This window comes from Heteronotia binoei, chromosome 16 (assembly GCF_032191835.1).
Source record: "Heteronotia binoei isolate CCM8104 ecotype False Entrance Well chromosome 16, APGP_CSIRO_Hbin_v1, whole genome shotgun sequence".
NCBI classification, from domain to species: domain Eukaryota; kingdom Metazoa; phylum Chordata; class Lepidosauria; order Squamata; family Gekkonidae; genus Heteronotia; species Heteronotia binoei.
In genome coordinates, this window is record NC_083238.1 from 31252339 (window position 1) to 31278774 (window position 26436).

Consider the following 26436-nt stretch of genomic DNA (forward strand, 5'->3'; position numbering starts at 1 on the left):
TGCAAGAATCTGGTTTGATTCCCCGCTTCTCCACATGTACCTGCTGAGTGACCTTGGGTTAGTCACAGTTCTTGAAAGAGCTGCCTTCTAAAGAGCAGTACTCTCAGAGCTCTTTCAGCCCCACATACCTCACAGGATGTCTGTTGTGGAGAGAGGAAGGGAAAGGAGATTGTAAGCTTCTCTGAGACTCTGAGTGAAAGGTGGGGTATAAATTCAATCTCTTCTTCTCTTCTAATAGAGGTGGTTTGCCATTGCCTTTCTCTGCATAGTAACTCTGGAATTCTTTGGTGGTCTCCCATCCAATTACTAACCTTCTTAGCAGGCTAGCCCGGGCAAGCCCAATCTCATCAGATATTGGAAGCTAAGCAGGGCTGACCCTGGCAAGTACTTGGAAGGGAGACCAAAGGAATACCAGGGCCAGGATGCAGAAATGTCTCTGAAACTGTCCAAGCCCCCAGTAGAGGCCACCAGAACTTCCAGGCATGCAAACATACACACACACACTAAAAAACAGGAAAAAAATGTGGAAACCTGGGCTCTGTTGGGCAAGGATTGCCCCAGAGTCAGGGAATGGAAGTGGCCACCAAACCCCAGGTTCCACAGCTTTCTTTCTTTGTGCCATTTATTCCTGACAGGAAGAAATGACAAATTATAATGCATTGTGAGAGGAAAGTTTAGGCAAAACAACTAGATTTAAGCAGAGAAGTGTATAATTTAATTGAATAATTCTTTGCACTTGGGTTTCCTTGGTGCAAAATTTGGAATTTGAATGACAAATGCACATGTTCCTGCCGACTGTGATAAAAAAAAATTCATACATGCTTGGGTGAGCATTCCAGCAAAACAAAATGGTTCCATAACCATTTATGAATGCGGGTTGGGGGTGGAGTGGAAGCGATCAACAGTGAACAAATGTTTTATCTTTTCTTCTCTGCTCCTGCACTTTTGCAAGTGTTCATAAAATATCCTGTGAAATATTATATCTCTCATGTATATTGTATTCCGTGACTGCATGTTCTTGGTCATGTTTTGGATGGAAACTCCTGCCTGGCATTTGCTTGGGAGAAGTAGTCAGTAGTGTTCTGTCTACTTTTGAAGGAAGCATAGTCTTGTTCTTTCCACCAGATAAAGAGAACGGGAACATTCTGTTCTTTTACTAACATTGATGTTTTTGTCAAGTGCGGGAGACCTCTGCTATTATTTTCTTCTTTCCTCATGAGCTCTTTTTTCCTCCCTCAAACTAGATCTTTGGCAACAGCATAACCGACGCCATCATGTCTCATAGAATGTTGATTGTGATGCACAGCATGGGTCTTGTCAGGCTATATAGCTTTCAGACCATCTCTGAAAAGGTAATGAAGCCTCACTGTCGTTGTTTATTAATAGTTATACTGTAGTATTACAGCATCATCAATATGATGTGCTATTTTACAGAGTAATATAAGGGGGAAATATATAGCCCCCTGCTCTGAGAACTTTGCAGTGACACCTTAAACAGAGTTATGCCCTTCTAAGCCCATTGACTTCAACACATTTAGAATGGCATTACTCTGTTTAGGGCTACATTATTTAACATTCTGCATACCATCTTTCCAGACTTGTTCAAAGTGATTGACAGTAAACAGTGGATTAAAATTACAATAAAATGTAAAAAATCTACAATAAAATCAAGGTTCACAGCCCAGAAACCAACCAGAATATAACCAACTGCGCAGTCACAGCAAAAACTGCTATCAGCTTGCTCTTAACCAAATACTCTTTTAGAAAAAAACTAGTTTTATGAGGTCGTCAGGATGACAGAAGGGAAGGGAGAGCCCCAGAACTCCTCCAGCAAGCTATCCCCCCAAAATAGAGGCCACCACCATAAAGGACTGAGAATCCAAACCTGGTAACAAAATCACTAAGAAGTGCTTATTGTTCAGCCTTTTGGTGAGCAACATCTTGAATTGAGCTCTGAAGAACACATTAAGGAACAAGACAGTAATTAGAAAACAAGCTTATGTCTACATGGACTTCCTTTCCTTAGATGACCATGTACTATCAAAACTTTCTGCAGAACAGCATACGGCACACATACAAAGAGTATTAATTGGCTTTAGCTTTCTTTTCTTTTTTTAGTTTATGACACAACCAGTGGATTTGGGACATGAATGCAACTGGAATGGCAAAGCTGGGATTGTGGGGAAATATCCTTTTGGCGTTCCTTGTAACATTAAAATAACAGGTATTTATAATGCGTTTTTGTTTCCTGACTTTGGCCAATGGGGTTGCGCATCACAGAATAGTTTGGTGCTGCCAGCAACATTGGTTTTTGTGTTTTCTTATAAAGGACCAGTTGCTCTATTCCTTGAAACTGGTATCTTGGCTCATTCAAGAATTTATTCCTTGAAACTGTTATCTTGGCTCATTCCTGTGGCTTGGGGTCAGGCCACAATATTAAAAACCTTATCCAATAAAACATTGATTAAAAAACAAACTAAATCAGTCATATGCTATGACTTTTTCAGGAGTTTTGTTCAAAACTTGTTCCTTGTTACAAGGCAGGGCAATGTTTTCGTGTTCAAAATTGATGTTTTATCCACTGTAGTTTCTAAAGTTTGCTGACTTGAGGTTTAAGTTGAAATTACTTTGAGATACTAATGCTAGAACAGAGGTATAGCTAAGAATGTAAGAGCCCTGCTGGATCAGACCAGTGATCTGTTTAGTCCAGCATCCTGCCCCACACAATGGTCAACCAGTTCCATCAGAGGGCCAACAGCAGGGCATAGAGGCCGAGGCCTTCCCTTGATGTTGCGTCCCGGTGTTAGGATTCAGAGGTTGATTGCCTCTGAAATGGAGGTTCCCTTTAGTCAGCATGGTTAGTAGCCACTGGTAGACCATGAATCTATCTAGCCCCCTTTTAAAGTTGTCTGTGCCTGTGGCCATCACTTCATCCTCTGGCATACAACAAACATGTATCGGTTTTATATCAATTTACCTGTCATGGCTTCCCACAAAGAACCATGGGTACCCTATTGATAATTCCATTATTACTCTTTAGCCACAGGTTTCTCTGGGAAAAGTTAATGATTTTTGAACTGGATTCAACCTGTAGCACAGATATTCCCCAATGTCCTCCAAGAGTGATGGTTGTTTATATTAAGGTCTAGTTTTTTTGTCATTTGTAATATCTCCCAATATAGCTGAAAGGAAAACTTGCTTTTACCATTTATAAAATCAAGACTTTGTGTGTGTATGTAAAGTTAGTTTGGAGGTATGACTTTGTGATCAAACTATCAGGCAGGGGATTAAAAAAAATTAATACAGCATTTAATACTGCTTCACTCAGCATGATCCATATTTTAAAAAAGATTTACTCAAGAACAAATGGAATTATAAATCCATTAGCTATATATAACTCTGCTTAAAGGTGCTACTGGACTCCTATTTTGTTCTGTGATAAACAGTGTTCTTAATATTCAATGTTATTCAGATACTCCAGATCTGCTTTTTGAGGTGTCTTCCCTGGAGAACACATTTCTGGTTGGAGGATACCCTTGGCATTACATCATCACCCCTAACAAGAAAAGCCAAAGAGGAATCTTCCATGTTCGTTCATTGAAAAACCATGCTTTGGTAATATCTTCAAACAGCAATCCTTCTCGCATTGTTCCATTTTTGCATGCGTCCGCCTTCTCAAAAATTATGAAAGAACCAAACATTTTCCTTTTTTACACCTGTATTTCCCTGATAGTTGCTTTCACTAGAAGAGAAGAAGCCAAACACTATTCAGAGAGCATCTTTGTAATGGTAAAAACATTAGATGTGAATATGAGGCACATAAACAATAGAGAAGATCCCAAGGGGCTAGTAAGATATAAGTCTCGTATTAGATTGAAATATAAGCAATACTGTCCTGTCAAAGCAAAACTAATTATATTGCTTTAACAACTTAAAATGCATCATTTATAAATTACTTAGCATATAAAACACAATACTTGACTTATTTATGGAATATAGAAGTTATAAATGCCTTAGTTCTATACAAGCAGAATTACAAATATACCCAATACTTAAACGAAAACTGCAAGTAGATGCACCCAATGCTATTTTAGCACAAGTCCAGATCACGTGATGTGATGGTATCGCTTTACTCTGCTCTGGTAAGACCTCACCTGGAGTATTGTGTTCAGTTTTGGGCACCACATTTTAAGAAGGATATAGACAAGCTGGAACGGGTCCAGAGGAGGGCGACGAAGATGGTGAGGGGTCTGGAAACCAAGTCCTATGAGGAAAGGTTGAAGGAGCTGGGGATGTTTAGCCTGGAGAGGAGGCAGCTGAGAGGTGATATGATCACCATCTTCAAGTACGTGAAGGGCTGTCATATAGAGGATGGTGTGGAGTTGTTTTCTGTGGCCCCGGAAGGTAGGGCCAGGTAGGGTTGAAATTAAATCAAAAGAGTTTCCGGCTCAACATTAGGAAGAACTTCCTGACTGTTAGAGTGATTCTTCAGGGAGGTGGTGGGTTCTCCTTCCTTGGAGGTTTTTAAACAGAGGCTAGATGGCCATCTGACAGCAATGAAGATCCTGTGAATTTAGGGGGAAGTATTTGTGAGTTTCCTGCATTGTGCAGGGGGTTGGACTAGATGACCCTAGAGGTCCCTTCCAACTCTATGATTCTTTGAATATGTTCACAAACAACCCAATTGCATTATGGTAAAGTTCACATAGTCAGGCAGAAGGGGGAGGAGGAGGAGGAGGAGATTGGATTTATACCTCACCCTTCACTCAAAGTCTCAGAGTGGCTTACACTCTCCTTCCCTTCCCCTCTCCACAACAGAAACACTATGAGGTAGGTGGGGCTGAGAGAGCTCTCTGAGAACTGCTCTTGAAAGAACAGCTTGGAGAGAATTTGTGACTGACCCAAGGTCCCACAGCAGGCTTTGTGTGAAGGAGTGGGGAATCAAACCCAGTTCTCCCAGATTAGAGACTGTGTACTTAACCTCTACACCAAACTGGTAGGGAAAGGCATGTGCTTTTGTGACTTTGTGATTAAAATGAATATTGCAGAGTGGTATTCCCTGTGACTATATTACAATTTAGTTCTTGGTCTTAGTTAATTAGCATAATATTGGACAAGGCACTAAATAGTATTATGTAAACTCATGCAGCATAGTGGATTTGAGCCAGGGAGATCTACATTAAAATCTCTCCTTAGTCATGAAGTTCACTGGATGGCCTTGAAAAATTCAATATCATCAGCCTAAACTGCTGAGGCTTGCTGTGAGGATAAAGCATACCACTCCCCAACATATCACCCAAAGCTCTTTGGGAAAAGATCATGATACAAATGGGATAAAGAACCTTTCTCTGTGTTCATGATTGGAATTTTCTCAATTTTTGAACTTGCTGTTCCATTTTGTTAGGCGAAGAATGGCATACAGGACATGCAGTGCTGCTCACTGGAACCTGATTGGATATCTTTCCACCCAGACAATTCTGGAAGAATACTTCATGTGGGACCAAATTTGATTAAGTAAGCATTTCATTGCCAAAGTGATGGAGCAGTTTCCTCAGGTTCAGAGGGGAATGGCTCCCTGGGCTACAGATGACTTTTCAAAATCATGAAGGATAGGTCCATAATAGGTATTAGCCATCACGGTGAAACGGAACTTCCAGAGGCAATATATCTCTGACTGGCAGATTCTGGAGGCTATGCCTTGAGCTGTAGCTTTTAAGCTCTGCTTATGGGCTTCCCAGAAGCATCCAGATGGCCAGTACAGGAAGAAAAATGCTTATATCCATGGACTAACAGGGCTCTTACGCTCTAATATCCAGTCCCATAGGTGTGAAAGACATAGAAATATTTTCCTTTGCAGGGGGGAAGAAAACATTGATTATTCCATTTGGCTCTAGTGTTTACCATCCCTGTTGCATCAACTCATCTCAAGTTTAAATCAAGATTGCATATGCTATGATAATTTCAAAATTGATTTCTACACTGTCAGAGCTTGAGTGCTGAGCAGGCATTTTTACATGCTTCCAGTTGGCCTAATATCAGAAATACAAATACTTACTTATTTATTTTTCATTGCAGGACTTACGGTCCTATTTACTGCTTTCCTGAATTTTTATTTCAGATGTAGGATGTAATCCACAAGCCAGCCAAGCTGAATTGACTGTATAGGCCTCCTTGCAGTTCAGATGCCACTAAGCCAACAGATTTGCTTTTGCTTTTGTTTATTTCTATCCAGCTTTCCACCCCCCACACACACACAGTTGGAACTCAAAGCAAGTTAGAAGATTGTTCTCCCCTCCTCTGTTCTCTCACAACAACACTGTGAGGCAGGCTGAGAGTTCATGATGGGCCCAGGGTCACCCAGCAAACTTCCATAGTAGAAGTGGGGATTCAAACTCATGTCACCTGCACCCAGAGTGCTAGTCCACTGCTGTATCCACTGCACCACAGTGGCTCCTCAGTGTATAACACTGCCTCTAGTTGACTGACTTGGTAGAGTGGTTGAATCAGAACCAGAACAGGTCCAGGCCCAATGTATTGTGAATCATGTCCTTTGCTACTGCCAGTGCACAGCTTTCTGAGTCTTTTTTTTTTTTGGGGGGGGGGGTTGATTCTTAGAGTCAGTGGTAAGCTCTAAAAATAAGTTGAGTGAAAGAGTCCAATGCAGGATAGATTCTGGTGCCACCACCCATTGACAAGTTGCTAAAAATGTGCTTACTAAAAGCATGGTGTAACCTGATTCCATTGTGCAGAAAATCCCTTCAAGAATAACTCATTCCTTTGGCAATAGAACTGTATAGTAAATGCAGTATTAATGCTTGACAGGAGAAAATGTCAGGCCTTCTTGTGACTGTGACTCTGTTTCTTTATTTTCCCTCCCCCTCAACAGAATTTTGAAACTCAAGGAAACAGACAGTGTCACAGAACAGCAGGAAGTCAAAGAAGACTTCATCATTGAAGCCCACAGGGAAAATGATGTGAGAATATAACCAGAAAACTGCATAAAAACAGTACTGGGTTTTTTAAAAAATATTTGTACTTTCACTATATTGTAGGATGTTGATCCAGACTCAAACTGAGAACATCTAAAGATAGGCAGATTCCTGTCACTTAAAGGCTGGTTCACACATGCAGTTGGGCCACTCAGGGATTTCTATATCTTAGCAGTTTATCACTGATTAAACACCACAGAACTTTAGCTTATTGCCCAGTGTCTGTTCAAACACCGTGGCTTGGATCCAACAAAACACAAATGGGAGAGTTCACGAAAGGGAACAAAAACAGGTGAATTTTCCCACAGATTTCCCCTTTTTGGTGCAGCTTCATTTAGCATCCTTCCTGGGGGTTCTGCAGTCCCTCAGAAATGAGTTCTTAATGCAGTGGAAAGGGGAAGGGAGCAAAGATCCCTTCAGCAAACAGAGCAGAGTTTAATTGGATCTGTTTTTCAAGGGAGATAGTTTGAGATTCATCAGAGGAGGTATATGAGTATATGACTCAACTGTGGTGATAGCAGTAGATGGACTTAGGGCTTTGCCTAGGCTATGAGCTGTCTGGCTTTATGTTGCTTTTCAGCCACCTGAAATAACTTGCTTAAAAGCAGGCCCAAAACACTTAGGTCAGTGTTGAAAAGCCCTAGAAGCTCATGATGAAATAACAATTATTATTTATGCTTGAAGACCTGATGTTTTGCAGAGTCATGGATCAGCTCACAAACACACACATGAGCTTCACAGATACATAGATTACACTGAGAAGGTGGTGATGCTACTTGAGAAATTCCTTCTTGATGAGAATGTATGTTCTAAACACATCCACAAGGGGTTTCATTCCTTTCACCAGCTGCATAGCAACAGCAAGTGTGTCGGGACCTGCATCCACATAAATCCCACTGTGCTGTGACTCCCTGCAACTCCTCTTTCCACCCACTGGCCTGTGACATGTCCCCACGGTGCTGGACCCCCTTTTCCCCTCCCTTTCCCTGTGTTGTGTTGAGTTCTGCTGTGTTGTGGTGACTCAGCAGGGAAAGAAAGGGTGGAAAGCCCTTTAAAAAGAATAAAACATTCAGGCTCTTTTAATGTACAAAGTGGTGATACATTTTGAGTTTGGAGCAAAATTTGCTTTTTTTGCAAGAATGTCACTGTTTTGCAGTAAAGTTTTAAAGTGCATAGTTAAAGTATTCAGGTACAGGGTTCTTTTGTTGTTATTGTTTTTAAAGCAACAGTATTGGGTGGGTCATTTCCAGTAGTTATAAATACTACATAACCCTGGTTATCCTGACATAGATAACCCAGGCTAGCGCAGTCTTGTCAGATCTTGGAAGTTAAACAGAATCGGCCCTGGATGGTATATGGATGGGAGACCTCCAGGGTTGTGACACAGACGATGGAAAACCACTTCTGAATGTCTCTTTTGCCTTGGAAACCCTGAGGAGGTGCCATATGTCAGCTGTGAATTAATGGCAATTTCCACCACTACCACCACAACCCTGGTTTGTTTCTCTCTGCCTGTTGTTTGTTTGCTTGTTTCCATGGGAGGAATGGATGGAATTTGTGATAATTTGAAGGGAGGAAAAACTGGTTGTAAATCTGCAGACTCAAAGTGAGGAGACATGTTATTTGATCTACCCTTGAGCGCATGGTATTATAGTACGCCGTTTGACTGTGTCCTTGGTTAGAATGAACTGTCTGTTTTTAATAAATTTGGTACATTCTATAGCTTTGGGAGAAAAAAATATATAGTTAATAAAGAGAGGATGAGAAATGGCTGAATGGTGCTCCTGAGTTAATATTGAATAAACAAGGGAATCTCAGACTCAGAATGTTATAAAGAATTTTCAACTCAAGAGAGCATGCAATAATTTCTCAGGCTATAAATACCCAGCATAGCCGAAAAGCTACATCTCTAGTGTACAGTAGCTGGTAGTCTGTACTGTTGCTGGAATAGCACAGAACAGACTGCTTTATTCTGTCAGATGCTTTAAGTATTAGGGGGGAGGGTGCTTAAAAATATTAATTTTATTTACTTCACTTATACCACAGGGGTGACCCAAAGTCAATTAGATTGTTTCATCCTTACAACAACACTATGAATCAGCCTAGTTCCCGTAAAATCATAGGTGACTGTGTGGGTCACCTCAGTTGACAGAAATGGCCTGTCGCAAGGGCTTCCATGGCAGAGTAGGGGTTCCAGCTTTGATCTTCCAGCTCCTGGTCTGGCACTCTTAACCACAAGACTCTGTTAAACCGCTAGACTGGCTCCGTTGACGGATCTATATCTGTATTTTCTAACTGTCTTTTCCGAAGCATTTCAATCATTTAAAACCATTACCTAATTTGTCCTTTAGCAACAACAATGCTATAAACCCGTTTGGCATCCATGTTTAGCTAAAAAAACAAAATGAATCCTTTTATTGGCGTTACCATTTGTTATCATGGTCTGATTTTATTCCTGTATCCTTGTTGTTGTTTTTTGCTCTCAAGGTTAACAACTCTGTAACAGTAACATCTTCTGGCCGAGTAGTAAAGAAGCGTATTAATTTACTGGATGATGATCCGGAACGAGAGGTAACTGACATTCTAAAACTGTTGAATGCCAGCCAATGGAACTACTCTGGGGTTTTTTTTGTTGGCTTGTTTTGTTTTAATGTGCCAGGCATGTACATTAGGAGAAATTTTACTTGTTCATGCCTCTAATAACTTCCTAATGTAAACAGCCAAAAACATAGTTTTACACATAGTTTTACATGCATGAGTCAGCAGTGTGATGCGGTAGCTAAAAAGGCAAATCTGATTTTGGATTGTATTAACAGAAGTATAGTGTCCAGATCACACACAGTGATGATATCGCTTTACTCTGCTCTGGTTAAACCTCACCTAGAGTATTGTGTTCAGTTTGGGGCACCACAATTTAAGAATGGTATAGACAAGCTGGAATGTGTCCAGAAGAGGTCAACAAAGATGGTGCCTGGGTCTGGAGCCCACGTCCTATGAGGAAAGGCTGAAGGAGCTGGATATGTTTACTCTGGAGAGGAGACAACTGAGAGGTGATATGATCACCATCTTCAAGTACTTGAAGGGCTGTCATATAGAGGATGGTGCGGAGTTGTTTTCTGTTGCCCCAGAAGGTTGGATCAGAACCAACAGGTTGAAATTAGAAGAGTTTTCTACTAAAGACAGTTAAGAGTTGTTCCTCAGTGGAACAGGCTTCCTCGGAAGGTGGTAGGCTCTCCGTCTTTAGGGGGGTTTTAAACAAAGGCTTGATGGCCATCTGACAGCAATGCTAATTCTTTGAACCTAGGCAGATCATGAGAAGAAGGGCAGGACGGGTTACATCAGTGCTTAGTTCTGGTGGCCCTTTCTTACATGCCCAGGGAGATGCTGTTTGCCACTTTGGGGTTCAGCAATCCCTCTGGGGCCCTTTCTGAATCAGGCAAAATATACTGTCAGGTAATGACCGTGAAAGTCAGGCAGCTTCAGTGGAGAGGAGGAAGAAAGCACAGCTGTCAGCTCTTCCTGCTGGTGGATTCATAGGATCCAGGCCCTTCTCTGATAGCATTGCAAGCTGGGCAGCTACCGTGAGGAGGAGGAAGTGACCACAGTTGCTCTTCTCTTCCTGTTCTGGGAGCATCAGGGCTCTTTTTGAGCAGGAACACACAGGAATGCAGTTCTGGCTGGCTTGACATCAGAGGGTGTGGCCTAATATGCAAATGAGTTCCTGCTGGGCTTTTTCTACAAAAAAAAGCCCTGTGGGAGCAGAACTTTACAACTGCAAGAGGAAGAAAGGGTGAGTCTTCCCCTTTCCCCCTTCCCGTTACATCTGTTCAATGAGTGTTGCAGTTAGTACATGCAAGTCCTTTGACCCCAGCAAGAAACTCCCAGGGTTCAGAAAGGGCTCCAGTGGGGAAGGGAAGGTGGGAAATATCCTGAACCAACAGCTTTTGCTGTTGGTGGGTTCTCAGGATCTAAGCCCTTCTCTGAGCTTGGCCTGGAATGCAAGAGTCAGGGATCCATTACACACATAGGCAAAAAAAGAGCAAATCTCTTTGTTAGCTAATCAATTCCTGATTCCAGAAATGTAAACTTTTTTTCTGAACATGCAGCTGTTACATGCACAAGTTTTTTTAAAAAAAAAAATAGCATAAGCAGTATTGCCAGGAGTGCTGGGCTAATGAAATTTCAGTCATTGAGGATGGGCGTGTCTGAAATACCATGAAAGGAGATACAGGAAATCTTAGCCGACTGGTAAAAATGTTGGCTATGTAAATATCCAATTTAACCACCCACTACATTGCCTGCTACTTATTATTTGGGAGCATGCTGTTCATGACAAGACGGTAAACAACACTGGAAAGACACTACAGATCTGAGCATCATAAACCATCCATCCGCTGCCCCTCCCCCCCTACATCATTAGTAACTATTTTTGGAAACCCGTTTCTTCACCCTCCATCAGGAACTGTAGCTGAAATGACACAGCCACAGGAATTCTAATTCCTCAGCTTCTGGAAACCATTTTCAGTCTAGTTTCCATGGAAATGAATATTGTCTGGGCGAATACATGGCACTGGTTCCTCTGTGGCCTTTAAAACATACAGTTTATTTATATTCCGTTACCAATAGGTAGATAGATGGGTAGATTTTTTTAAAAGAGAGGCTGCGCAATCACAGAAGCAGGCAAAGTTTTATCCGTAGTACACCTGCCGTTTTGATTGTACGGCTGGAAAAAACTCAGTTGGATTACCTGTTTGTTAAAAATATTTTCTTGAATTGACTTGAAAGGTGGAGGAGAAGAGGACTAATTCAAAAGTTTGTTTAACAGTCAATAAAATATACTGGATATTAAGAGCTAATGTTAATTAAGTTATGGACTATTTTCCTACATTATTTACACCCCCCGCTCCCCACATGCACATGCACCATCTTATGCACACTAACACCTCTAATTGTTGTCTAATTATTCTTCCTTCCTTAACTGCATATATTATCTGCAACATCTCTTATCTTACGCCACAATCAGCTTTCTCATTCTCTCAGTATAGGTACCTATAGAAAGAGAGAATACGCAAGAAATCCTAAGCAAAATAACAATACTCTAAATTCACTAAAATTAATGGGCTTAGACTGGAGTAGCTCTGCAAAGGATTGCAATGTAAAATCTTACTGAATTCTATCAAGTTAGCAAAGACATGTTGCAAGCGGTCTCCTGAGCAAGATTCGAGTCAAGTAGTATCTTAAAGACTGACAAGATTATCTGACAAGGGAAACTCTGACTCTCAAAAGCTTATAGCCCTCCGCCACCACCATGTTGTTGGTTTTTAAGATCCTACCGGACTCAATTCATGCTCATCTACTGCAGACTAGTCACCCTGAGCCTGCTTCAGCGGGGAGGGCGGGATATAAATCAAATAAATAAAGAAGAAGAAGATATTGGATTTATATCCCGCCCTCTACTCCAAAGAGTCTCAGAGCAGCTCACAATCTCCTTTACCTTCTTCCCCCACAACAGACACCCTGTGAGGTGGTGGGGCTGGAGAGGGCTCTCACAGCAGCTGCCCTTTCAAGGACAACCTCTGCCAGAGCTATGGCTGACCCAAAGCCATGCTAGCAGGTGCAAGTGGAGGAGTGGGGAATCAAACCCGGTTCTCCCAGATAAGAGTCCACATACTTAACCACTACACCAAACTGGCTACACCAAAACTAACATGGCTACCAGTGTTTCCTCTAAGCTAAGTTAATGTGAGATAGCTCACAGTTTTTTAGCCTCTGACTCATACATCTTTGTCTTAGCTCAGGAAAAATGGCCCCAGAACAAACTAATTTATGCAGTAGCTCACAACTTTATTGCCAGTAGTTCATGAAGTAGAATTTTTGCTGACAAGTCTCCACAGCTTAGAGGGAGTATTGATGGCTGCCCACCTGAAAGCAGTCACCTATAGCTAACAATGTACATTCTGCAGAGAATGTTCGCCTGCTCTTCTAAATAAAGGGAGCCAATGTCTGCCTACATTTCTGCCTTCACACAGACCTAAGCACTGGGGCACCTTTCAAGAATTGCCGTTTGAATGTTCCATATTGCCTATTAAATTCACCGTCTATGCACCGTCAGAATAGCTGGGATATATAAACTACCTCAGGGTTCTGAGGAATACAGTTCCACTCTTTTCCCACTGTTAACGTACAGAACATGTTTGTTTTCTGTTCATGGAGTATAGTAATGCTATTTATTATTGTGTTTATATATCAATGTTTTTAATTTGCCAGTAGAAAAATATATATTCTAATAGTAAATGTGTGGCCCAATCTGCAGATATCTAAATCCACAAATGAGGGAAACACTGACACAGAAACAGATTTTCCTGCAAACTTGGGAGACAGCCCAGGTTTGCAGAAAAATCTGAAAACATTGATTAAATACATTGGAAACAGGTTAAGTCCAACCAAATTTCAAGACCGTTCTGCAACTGCTGGGCCTGTAATGGCTCCGGGCCTCCTTGCTGCCAGGCCCACCTCCCTGCCCTCCCCAAACATTGCTGCTGGATTCCCTGCTTCCTGTTGGTGCTGCTTCCTCAGCCCTGCAAATTCCTTGTGGGTCCGTCTTGTAATTTATACCTTTCATAATTTTGTAATTCTTGTTGGAAAGTTATGACAAGAATAATAAGAATAGTAGCAGTCAAACTACTATTCTGTATTTCCTTCAGCCTTCTTCTCATGGTTTTTTTTCCCCCCAAATAAGGCATATTATAAAACTGCCTTGTGTACAACGTTATCCTAAGATTCTGATTAAACACTTACTGTTTATGAACAGATAATGGTGGCAGCTGAAAACCTGGCTCTAGGTGATGTTATGAATGGCCTGCAAACGAAAGCACTGTTATAAATCACAAACCTTTACCTTCCTCGCCTCTTGAGTTCTTCTGCACTGTGGCAAGGAAGCATTTAAACACCTAGCTAAAAAATGTTCACTTGCTCAGTAATGGGATTTAATTTCTTTTTTACTAAGACTTTCAAAATTGTAGACTATGAAGATGAACTGGATTTACTGTCTGTCGTGGCAGTTACTCAGATAGGCAGTGATGGAGCAGCTCATCTGGACTTCCATTGCAATGAGTACGGGACGCGACTCAAGCGCGTTCTTTTTGCGGAGCCTTGGGATGTGGTGAGTATTTTGTCTTTTGCTTATGTATCTCATTGTGCCATTGTATGTGTCATTCACATTCTAAATAGAGAGGTCCAAAAGAAATTCCTTTTGCAAAAACCTCTAAAGGTGCCTGCAAGGATCGTGCTCTGCCGCAACAGCTTTGTACATTGGAGCAGGGTCTTCCATGTGTGTCAGTCAGCAAATGGGCAAAACCAACAACTGCCTGTGCACATAAGAACATAAGAGAAGCCATGTTAGATCAGGCCAATGGCCCATCCAGTCCAACATTCTGTGTCACACAGCGGCCAAATATATATATATATATATATATATATATATATATATATACACACACACACATACACACTGTGGCTAGCCACTGATGGACCTCTGCTCCATATTTTTATCTAACCCCCTCTTGAAGGTGGCCATGCTTGTGGCTGCCACCACCTCCTGTGGCAGTGAATTCCACATGTTAATCACCCTTTGGGTGAAGAAGTACTTCCTTTTATCCGTTTTAACCTGTCTGCTCAGCAATTTCATGCCTTCTCTATTGCGGCCCCCACCACATGGAACAGCCTGCCCAAGGAGGTCAGGAAGGCTCTTGCTCTGATAGTTTACTGCAAACAATGCAAAACTGAACTATTCAAGAGAAGAAGAAGAAGACTGCAGATTTATACCCCGCCCTTCCCTCTGAATCAGAGACTCAGAGTGGCTTACAATCTCCTATATCTTCTCCCCCCACAACAGACACCCTGTGGGGCTGAGACGGCTCTCGCAGCAGCTTTCAAGGACAACCTCTGCAAGAGCTATGGCTAACCCAAGGCCATTCCAGCAGGTGCAAGTGGAGGAGTGGGGAATCAAACCCGGTTCTCCCAGATAAGAGTCCTCACACTTAACCACTACACCAGACTGGCTCTCCTCCTCAGGAGGAGTTGCGGTGTACTAAATTCAGGTGGGCAGCCGTGTTGGTCTGAAGCAATAGAAGAAAGTTTGAGTCCAGTGACACCTTTAAGACCAACAAAATTTAATTCTGGGTATAAGTTTTCTTGTGCATGCCCACTTCTTCAGATATATTGAAACAGTTTTCTTCAAGCCTTCCATCTAGGTGGGGGAGGTTAGTTGCCAGGAAGAGCTAGTTAGAGACAAGATACATAAGCGAGTGGGTGATAAATATAGCTGAGGTTGCATTAAAGCAGTTGGTAAGACCTGTGAATGGCAGCAAATTTGCATACAAATATAAGAGCTGACAAACAGCTGTGAGAACTAGAATCCTGCTGTGGAATTCTGCATCACTGGTGTCATGTCAATCACTTCAGTTCTGTTTTGACTTCTGGTTGGTTCTATGATCCTAATCCTTTTGCACTGATTATTGAATGCCCCATCCTGTTGTTGATTGCATTGATTCACTCTGTGTAATCCACCTTGAGTTCAAGTGAGAAAGGCAGGCTATAAGTAATGTAAACAAATAGTACCTCAGGCTACCCAGATCAAAGGTTTGCTCATTGGATCTTAAATTGGATCTTAAATTTGTCATTGGATCTTAAATTTGTACCATTTTGCATTCTAAACCACTGCCTACCAGCTGTATGTAGCTCTGCTCACTGTACCTGATTCCTCGTCTGATGAAGTGTGCTTAAAGCACACGAAAGCTTACATTCTTAACATGTGATTAACATGTGGAATTCACTGCCACAGGAGGTGGTGGCTGCTACAAGCATAGCCAGCTTTAAGAGGGGATTGGATAAAAATATGGAGCAGAGGTCCATCAGTGGCTATTAGCCACAGAGTGTGTGTGTGTATATATATTTATGTATATGTGTGTGTGTGTATATTGGCCACACACACATATATTGGCCACTGTGTGACACAGAGTGTTGAACTGGATGGGCCATTGGCCTGATCCAACATGGCTTCTCTTATGTTCTGAATAAAACTTTGTTGGTCTTAAAGTTGTGACTTGATTCCTAATTTGTTCTTAGGCTAGCACAGTCAGAGCTGGGGGCATTTTCAGCCACATTGCCAATCCTCCTGGCACTTGCTTGCCAAAGAGAGAAAGACAACAGCCATGGAGCTCAAATTTGTAGACCCTTGTTCTTTGGTTTACATAGAAAGAACATCAGCCTCTGCAAACCTCTTCAGCCCTCTTCATTCCCCAGTCCTATATTTGCACCACAGTACCTGAAGCATTCAGATGTGTTCATGAAGAACTTTTTATGATAAAGAGGATTGAATCTGGCAGCCTGCAGACATGAGGATTGCATATCTTTTTCACATTCCCCCTGCCCCAACAGCCCTTTCTTATCCCAGGGAAGTGTATTCTCCCGATTGTGGCACCCACATGGACTAAAAAGCCTTGCAGGTCAGGAGGTTCAGCGTGGAGGGGGAAATGGGCAAAAACATTTCCTTCTGCCTCTTCCAGCAGCAGAGTTCTGTTCTGTAGCAGCTTTCCAACTCACGTGCATATTAGCCTACCATTTGGTGTAATGGCTAAGAGCAGCAGACTCTAATCTGGAGAACCAGGTTTGATTCCCCACTCCACAGTTCTTTCAGAGCTCTTCTTTCAAGAGCAGTTCTCTCAGAGCTCTCTCAGCTTCACCTACCTCCCAGGTTGTCTTTTTTTGGGAAGAGAAAGGGAAGGAGATTGTAAACTGTTCTGAGACTCCGAGTGAAGGGTAGGGTAGAAATCAAAATCTTCTTCTTTGTTCTTCTACATGGAGGTTGCAGCTCTCCCTTTCTCCTGAAGTTGGGCAGAATTGTTGGGAAAGGGTAATGCATTACATATTGTGGGAAGACTAGTTTCAGTCCCATGATGGCAAGAACTTGTTTATTTCATGGGAGACCCCCTTGAGGCTTCAGGGCAGCTCTGGGATTGGTGACCTGAAGGTTGACATCTTGATATTTTTATTATGAGTATGCTGAGAGGGGGTGGGGGTGAAGGTTTCTGCAGCCAAGCTGACAGACTTCTAGTGTCTGTCTGTCTGTCCTTCAGCACAGGGAACAAACAGTAATTTGTCCACAATACCTGGTCGCACACGTTGCAGTCACATCAGGACAACATTCCATAGAGCAGTTTGTGACCAGAGATGTATTTTGTTGTTACTCAAAGCAAGTACCGTACTTAAGGTTATAATCTGCAAGGAGAGGTCATGTCTGTGGTTTTATTTTTCACCACAAAGTGCCTGCATATCCTACCTGTACCTCTCCCTTCCCTTACCTAGCAGAAACGAAAATTACTATTTACTTTGTTCTCTCCCTTCAGACTTACAGCCATGAAGTTTACATCGACAGAAACGTGGTGCTGCACATAGAACAAAAGCCCAACAGGATCTTCAGCTGTTACGTTTACCAAATGGTCTGTGGTAGTTCAAGAGAGAGCGAAGACATCAGGAAGCATAAAAGGGAGCGACGTTTTTGTAAAAAAATGGGAAGGACTTTTGAATGTTTTTAAAGACCCCCTGTTGTTTTAGAGGCTTTGCTACAGACAGCATCCAAAAAGCCGTAAACCACACTGGGCTAGTTAATAACTGTTATTCCAACTCCACCTGAATCCCTTAAGATAAGAGAATTTTTTTTTAAACCATCTTACTGCAATTTATTACTTACATGTAATGACATTATTACTGCCCATGACAATACACACAAAAAAAGGAGATATGTGAAAAGACCCCTTTTCCTGCACTAGTTTCTGTTGACAGAAGGATGTACAAGCTATTCAGGTAGCTCAGGCCCTGTCTGGAATCCGAAGAGATTCCTTTCATGGGTGGAAGGCTCTTCTGTTTACACAAGGAGAGGGGTCCTTGATCTCCTAGTCCAGCAACAGCTCTCTTCCCCCCTCCATTTCACATCCCACACAGTTTCAGAAGAAGTCCCCTATTCCTCCACAGTAGCTCTTTGGGTGCTATGCGAGGGGCAGACCTGGATGATTAAGGAAGCCTCTTGTCAGATTTTGGAAGCTAAGAAGGGTTGGCCCTGGATAATATTTGGGTGGGAGACCACCCAAGGACACTACATAGAGGTAGGAAGGGCTTTTTTTTGTAGCAGGAACTGCTTTGCATATTAGGCCACACACCCCTCATGTGGCCAGTCCTCCTGGAGCTTACAGTAGGCCCTGTATTAAGAGCCCAGGAAGCTCTTAGAGGATTGGCTACATCAAGACTGTGTGGCCTAATATGCCAAGGAGTTCCTGCTACAAAAAAAGCCCTGGAGGTAGGCAATGACAAACCACCTCTGAACGTCTTTTGTCTTAAACAGCCCACTTGCTGTAAGTCAGTTGTGATTTGACATTTTTCACCATGGGGGGCGGGGGGGAGCAACAGCAAGGAAGAGGCAGGATATCTTCATTGCACAAGCAGAGCTGTACAGTTCTTGGGCTCTGACCCTGTATTTATTTATGTATCTTAAAGTATTGAAATGTATCTCTCACCTTTTATGTAAATAGAAGAATTCAAAAGCATAAACAGTCATTTTACATAAACCAGCCATTCCCAGACTCTGGCAACCTATATATTTTTCATTCAGGACTCAAAATCCTTCTTTCCTCCCTCACTAGGAAACCTCTTTTCCATTTAAGTGTGGTAAGCCACATATGCCCCTTCTCCTGCATCCTCAGTGCAATGAAGATTCAGGTCAGGTATCAGCTGATTCCATGGGGCCACCACCCAAAGGCCCTGACCCAAGTTTTAACCAGGTAGGCATGGTAAGCTACTTCTTATTGGTTAATAACTTCTAGCTAGAAGTCAGCAGACTCATGTGGGCAAAAGGCTGTCTTCCACGCACATTTCTTCTGTGTCATTTGTTGCAAATGATCCCCACTCGGTTTACTAGCCCTCGTGCCTGTGGGGAGACCTGCAGGAGTTTGAGTGAGATGCATTGCAGGTAACCAGAGTAGGTCATATTGAATGAATTAAACATAACTTGAATTGTTTTGGAGTAGCTTTTTATATAGGATAATATATTTCTGTATCTGAAACTATTCCTAGGAAGGCTGCAATCCTAAACTGCAGAATGTATTTCTGAGTAAACATGCTAAGGAAGCAGTTTCTAGCCCACTATTGGTAACATACAACCTTTGTGGTGGGGAACAGGAAAATAAAAAAAAATTAGTCAATTACTCTTTCAATGACTGTATTGTGAATAATTATTTCACTAGAAATGATTTCATAAAATTAGGCAAAATGGAAAGAATATACCCTTTTAAATTGTCTCATAGTAAAGCAACAAAAGTTTAGATTGCATAACATTCTTTGTACTTTTGTAGACGTTTGTAACTTTATACTTTTCCTAACCTTAATTTATGTGGTATAGAATAAATAGAATAAATACAGTATGCAAAGCTTTTATTCATAGAATAATTTGCACTGAGTTTGGCTACTGTTTCATGTTTGTTTACCAGATGATACACAGAGTCCAAAAGAGCTGTGGGCCTCTAAGCAGAGAACTTGCAGCCAGCATTAGATGTACACAAATGGGTAATAAAATAGTAAGGATGATGCAGGGGACAATTAGGCCAAGGACTAGATGATCAGGCCAAGATGGTTCTGAAAACATTTTCTTGAAGGGAATGGGTTTGGAGAAGGAGAGATTTAAAATATTGTGTAGGGACAAACTCCATGCATGTATGGATGAGCACATTTTGAATGGAAGAATTTAAAATTGTCACTCTGGCCTACTTCCATTCCTTATTTTGTTCACAGTTCAGTTTCTTTGTCCCTGTCTAACAGCATATGGATGCCTGAATTCCTGCTTTGGCAACAGGGGAATAGCATTAATATCCAGAGCCACCTCTGTGCATTCTCACTCTTGTTGGATTCCCATTCCCAATGTACCTCTTCTGTTAGCAAGAAGCATTGATGGTCTCATTCCTGAACTTGTAAAATATTTGCATTTGCATTGGGTTTACAGAATTATTTGCACATGCTAATAGCGCTGCTCTTTACGCGAAGAGAATAAATTGCTGAGCTGTCCTTTATAAATAATGTTTCTTACTTGCCTCGTTTCAGCCTGAGCATGCAGAACTGCTTGGCCTGACAGCTCAAGAGCTGGAGAACTTAAAAACTGTCATCCAGACTTGGGCCAGAAAAGCAAAAATCAGTGCCTGCTCTTAAGCTGATCTAATTTATTTAACAGTAACAGTTTCACAGGACAATATTTCAATTCTGAATTATTTAAATCCATGCAAACGTTATTTGCTGATCATTGCCATTGGAGAAATACTTTGGCTAATGGATAGAGAGAAGACAAGATTATCATATGTGCAAAAAGTGAGAGCTGGGTGTTCATTTATGGTGATAACTGGGAATATGAGTGATAAAATGTTGATGCCTGACACTCAAGTCAACACACTGCAGAAGGTTTAAAATTTAAGAATACCTGGAATGACTCCTGCATGGACTCATAACAAGGTTGTCATAAGTATCACTGGTGGTTTCCGGAATGCGTGGAATTGTTAGGTATAAAATTGGTTTTTATTTCATTTTTTAGAATCAAATGTCACTAGGCATTCTTTCTATAGTAGTTGATCCTTAAAGAAAGAAAGTATCCAGGGATTTTTTTTAAAATGCCCAGTGCATCTCACAAAATTTGTCAGTCTTTAATTATTTATCTTTAATAATTTACTTAATTTATGTATCTAATCAGGGCTCTTTTTTGTAGCAGGAACTCCTTTGCTTATTAGGCCCACACCCCGATGTAGCCGATCCTCCAAGAGCTTACAGGGCTCTTCATACAGGGTCTACTGATTGGCTACATCAGGGGCTTGTGGCCTAATATGCAAAGGAATTCCTGCTACAAAAAAAGCCCTGTATCTAATAATTTTTGTACTTGCCTTACATTGTCCTGGTAAGGTGTCCTTTTTATTACTAAGACGCATTTTTGTTGAAAGACCAAATTACGAGACTCAGACTGAAGGATGCTTATGCCGCTTACGAAGCCTTCCCTTAACATAGCTTTTTGTTTTCTTGCGGCAGGTGCTATTCGGTGAATATGTGTCAGCCAACCGCAATAATTTGGCTCAGGTGTTTGTTGCTGTAACAGTTCTCTGTTATGTCTCCGTCTGCAGCTACTTCTCAAACTGCCAGCTTAAGGTGGTCTTTGGAAACATTCAGATGACCGCATGAAGTCACAATGATGGCTCTAGGCAGGGGTCATTTTGCAGAAAAATAGGTGATGGAGCTCATCCAGGGATTGTTATGCAGCTGCAGTACTATTCAGTGGACAAGGAGGTGGAACTCTCAGGAAGGTTCCTGAGAGCTCCCACTGAATCTGAGGCCAGGCTCTAGGGCATTTATTGTTTTCTCCTGCAGTAAGTCGCATCAGACATCTGATACCACATTCAACCTTGAAGTGAAGTTGGATAAAAATACCTTTGGCTCTTTCCTCCATGCTCCCAGTTATTCACACACTTTCTGTCTGGTTCCTTTTTTTAAAAAAAGACCGTAGATGGGTGCTTTGAAATTCAATGAGAAAAGGATGCTCTAGCCCTCATATTAATGAGGCTGCCCTTTTCCTGGGTTATTGCAAGTAGACTTTTCCCAACCCAAGTCCCTTCCAACAGGGCTCCACAGTGATGGAGAAAAAGAATCACTCAAAGGCAATCATGCATGTTTTCTTTGCTGTTCGAAGAGGCTCTGCAAGGAAGGAGGAAACAACTGTATAACAGAGAGGCTGCAAGTCAGTTATCTGCAGACCTCAAAACAAGGGGAGTGATAGGTCAAGTTAAGAGCCTGAATCAGCCTTTACAGAAGCCACAACTAAGTCTTTCTGCTGAGCTGCAGTACGGGGCGACACCCCCTCCCTTTTATTAAGAGGAATGAGAATGTGCTTCCAAAACTAGGTTAGTCCAACCCATAATAACAAACATGACTTCTCAGAGTCTTTGCAAGGGAGTGTGAGCATATGTGCAAGAACTAGTCTTATTTTATTTGCATTTGTTTCTGTGTGTGTATGCCTGTGCCTGGAAGTCATGGCAATCTCTGCTGACTCCTTCTGGGGCATGGAGGATGTTCAGAGAAGTGGCTTGATAGCCTGCCTCTGCCTCCCGACACTGGTATTCCTTGGCGGTCTCCCATCCAAATACTTGCCAGGGTTGGCCATGCTCCTGAGATCTGATTGTTGGAATTTTGAAGATTTATATTGCATGTCTAGACAATGTCTAAGTTCAGTCATTATAGGGTTAAATATGCTTACCAGTTAGTATTGTTTAGCTGACTCAGAAAGGGAGATCTGGCTCACTGCCAATGAGATGAGAGCTGATGGAATGTTAAGGAGAGGGTTGGAAACAATGGTTAAAAAAGAGCAGATGGCAGCTTCGGATCTGTGGGGAGCCGACGGAGTACCAAGCTTGTTAGCAATAGAGTAAGGATGTGGTCTATAGCATTATTTTCATCGTGGTGTCTCCATCCCTTTAGAAATAAAATATATATTTTTCAGTACTAAAGATCTCTCCGTTTCTTTTGCGATCAAGTGGTCCATTGAACTGTCTAGGAAATTTTAAACAATTTCCTTCACAAAATTTCCCAACACTGATGAGATTGGGCTTGCCTGGGCTATTCAGGTCAGAGCAGCTAGTCGTATTTATTTGATATTTATTCCCCACTTCCCCGCCCCCAATGATTACTCAAAGCAGCTTATAGTATCAATTTCTCCTTCATTTTATCCTCTGAGGTAGGTTAGGCTGATAGAGAAAGAGTAACTGGCCCCAGCAACTACACTGATCAAAGTGAATGGATGTCCTCAATCCATATCCATGTACCTATACCAAAAAAGGGGGGGGCAGAGAAATTATAGGAGTCAGAAACCCAACCCACCATCCTTAGGGGCAAGGGAAGTGAGGTCTGCTTTTCTTAGGGTTGCCAACTCTAGTTTGAAAAATTGCTGGAGATTGGGGGAGGGGTGCCTTGAGATGAGGGACCTCAGTGGGTATAATACTATACAGCCCAGCCTCCAAAGCAGCCATTTTCTCTGAGGAAACTGATCCCTGTTGCCTGGAGTTCAGTTGCAATTCTGTGAGATCTCCAGGCCCCACCTGGATGTTGGCAAGCCTATTTTGGGTAACAAATTGTGGGTGCCACTCTTCTAGATTGGGATCGACCAGCATGGCATCTGTATCTAGAGTTGTCTCTGTTCCCACAGACTCTGCTTCTTCAACAAATGTGTGGCAAGTGAGCTTTTCCCAGTCCAAATGTCTCTTAAAACAGGCCTACTTCCTAGTGAGATCTTTTTACCACTGAGATATAAGTGCTCAGTTTAGAAACATACATTTAGCTCAGGGTGCTTTTGAAGGGGGAAAAAATGAGGTAGGGAGAGTTCTGGCAAGTATACAACGATTATAGGGTATGTGCTGCCTTTTCATCTTTCAAGGTGCATTATGATGTATATTTACTTGTAAGAAGATCCATTGTATTCAAGGGCCTGCACAGAATCAAGCCGCAGCTTCTCCTAGGATATGTGAACAGAACAATTCAAAATGGAGAAAAAGAACAAAGAAAATATAAAATGCTTCTTGCAGGAAATTGTCCTAGAGCAGAGAATTAAAATGAACAGATTTTGGAATAATGTATGAAAGAAATATTAAAAAGGTGCCATAGAAAGCTGATTATAAGTCTGGCCAGTGCATTTTGAGCACACAGCTCTTTTTCAATACACAAGACCAAGGTGAAGAAATTACCTTATACAACTGATGTTTTTAGGGATGCCACTCCCCAAGTGGGGGCAGCCGCCTGATCAGCAGAGGAAGCCCTGCCCCCACCAGTGGCCACCCCTCTTCCTGCCCTCCAGAGATATTTAAAGGGCTCTCCAGCTAATCATCAGAGCACATGGCCCATCAATCAGCTGGAGGACCCTTTAAATCTTGCAGGAGGGGAGGGAGAGGGGAGGCTGCTGGCCACACACCTGAACTCCAAGTGGTGAATTCACTGCTTGGAGTTCAGGCACACACAGTCCGCACTTGCAAAAAGCATTTAAAGCAGGGGTGTCAAACATGCGTCCCAGGGGCCAAATCATGCCCTTGGGGAGCTCCTATCAGGCCCCTGAGCAACTGGCCATCATCTGCTTCCTTCTCCCTCTCTTCTGCTTCCTTTTGCATAACAGGTTGCTTTGCAAGGCTTGCTCAATTGCACAGGAGCTACAGAGCAAAGTCTGTGTTCTCCATTTGTGACCAAGAGGCACTGCCTGCTTATACAGGAGCACCCCAATACTCAGAGAAAGAGTGGGGCTCCCAGTGCTAGAAACAAAATGGATCCTGACCAGAAACAGGCCAAGGAAATATTCAATTCAAAATGGAGTAGAACCAGCAGTGAGTTTGTTCTGGTTATCACCTATCCTGGTCTGGCCCTCTCCCCGGCCCAAATGGAATGTAAGAGGACAATGGGGTCTGCTGGTAAGTATGACTCCTAACTTAATCCTCAACTACTGATTAAGTGGCCATCTCCTTGCCTCCTTACTGCATATCTGCTTGTCTTTTGTCTACTCCTGTGGTAATGTCTGACACTATATAAATCCTTTATCTTCTAAGTTTACTCTTCCTCAGGGTATCTTTTGCTAAATTGCCTAAGCAATTAACACATATCCTGACCCATTGTAAGCTATCGGGCAGGCATTACTAAACCAGCCCCACTGTTGTTTTACCTGGAGATCCAGTCAGGTGACCAGGGTCAGCTCTACTCATTGCCTTGAGGTGGGCAACCAAGCAGGTATCCAGAAAAGACACATCACTGCCCACCACAGGCCAGTCCCTTTTCTGGGAGGGCCTCATCCCCTCTAAAGATTATAAACATGAGAGCAAGCCACTCCTCCTTGTTCAGTCTGAGCACATGTAACCAGATTGCCCCCCCCCACATGACTCTAAGTAAGGGGGCCCCTCAGACATGGCACGATGGTAGTGCATATCTACATATTCAAGTTCCAATAGATCTCTGCGTACCTGGACAGGTAGTATAGTCCCTGTTTGTCCTTCACAGGCATTCACAATCCCTCACCCCTTTTGCTCCATAGGTCTTGTATGTGTGGCTATATAGTTTGTGTTTTAATGAATGATTGTAATTGCATACACCTACATTTATTTAAGTAAACATTTTAAATTTCACCTCGGACTGGAGTTTTTCTTTCTGTTCACCTGCACTCCGTATCATTGGTGAAGATTCCAGCTCCTAAGAGCTCTACCCGGATTTTCCTGCTAAATTCCCTACTTAAAAAGGAAACCCAAAGCACTTAGAGTAACACATTGGCTGAGGCTCCTCCCTTGGGGAGGAAGGAGGGAGAGCTTGCTTTGCCATTTCACAGCAGAGCTACTGAGCCAAGCATCTCTTCCTTCTATTGGCTGCAGCTCCTCCCCATCCTCATCTCCTGGGGAAGGAAGGAAAGAGCCAGAGCTTCCTTTACCCAGCTCCCTGGATCCTATGGGAGAGACACAAAGAAAACACCTTTCTCCAGTAAAAGCATTTACTCATCCAAATCTTCTAAAACCAAATTAGAATTATAGATATGATTTGTTGGGAAAAGATAATCAGCTGAAAACCAGAGAAGAATTGGAAAATATGGACATCAAAATGAACTGGTGGTTGAGAATGCAAGTTGAATCTAGGTATGCCAAAGACAAGACGATAGGTTTCAATACAGAACAATATCAATTTGATAAAATATTTTTGTGTCCACAGCAAAAGCTAATCTCCAAATTATATGCATATTTACTTCAGATGAAGACACGACGAAGTTGTAAAAGATTGTATGGTTCAGTGGGCAAAAAACTTTGGTCACAATATCACATTAGAAGAATGGGAGAGACTGTGGAAGTTCAATGTTAAATTAACTAGGTCAGTAACTTTTAAAGAAAATTTGTATAAGATGTTTTATAGATGGTACTTGACTCCACAGAAATTGTGTAAGGTTTATACTAATATGTCTAACAAATGTTGGAAATGTACTAAACAGGTTGGTTCTTTTTATCATATGTGCTGGACATGTGAGACGGTGAAGGGTTACTGGAAGATGGTACTCGAAATACTACAGAAGATTATGAAGACACAGTTTCAATTCAAACCAGAACTATTTTTATTGAATATATTTCCTGAGGACTATTCCAAAGAAATGAGACATTTGTTGGCACATTTCAACACAGCAGCCAGGATTCTCTTGGCACAGAGATGGAAATCTCAGGAAACTCCCAAGAAAATGGTGGGAAAAATTCTGGAAACAGCAGAGCTGGATTTTCTATCCCAGCTGTTGGCTGGGAGATCTAAGGAAGAAGCAAGAAAATACTGGATGAAATTCTATGCCTGGTTAGACACTCAAGACTCTTCTCTGGTG

General features: G+C 42.0%; 1 protein-coding gene across 1 annotated transcript in view; it reads left to right on the forward strand.

The window, feature by feature from the left end:
- The window catches only part of DCAF17 (DDB1 and CUL4 associated factor 17), a 28635-nt gene extending 10931 nt beyond the window's left edge, over nt 1–17704 (forward strand). The window contains exons 7-14 of the mRNA XM_060257310.1: nt 1245–1352; nt 2119–2224; nt 3473–3615; nt 5405–5514; nt 6887–6974; nt 9477–9560; nt 13996–14151; nt 17396–17704. Of these exons, the coding sequence (XP_060113293.1) occupies nt 1245–1352; nt 2119–2224; nt 3473–3615; nt 5405–5514; nt 6887–6974; nt 9477–9560; nt 13996–14151; nt 17396–17584 (984 nt within the window). The 3' untranslated portion in view covers nt 17585–17704. The remainder of the gene's footprint in view (nt 1–1244; nt 1353–2118; nt 2225–3472; nt 3616–5404; nt 5515–6886; nt 6975–9476; nt 9561–13995; nt 14152–17395) is intronic.
- The last annotated feature ends 8732 nt before the right edge of the window (nt 17705–26436 follow it).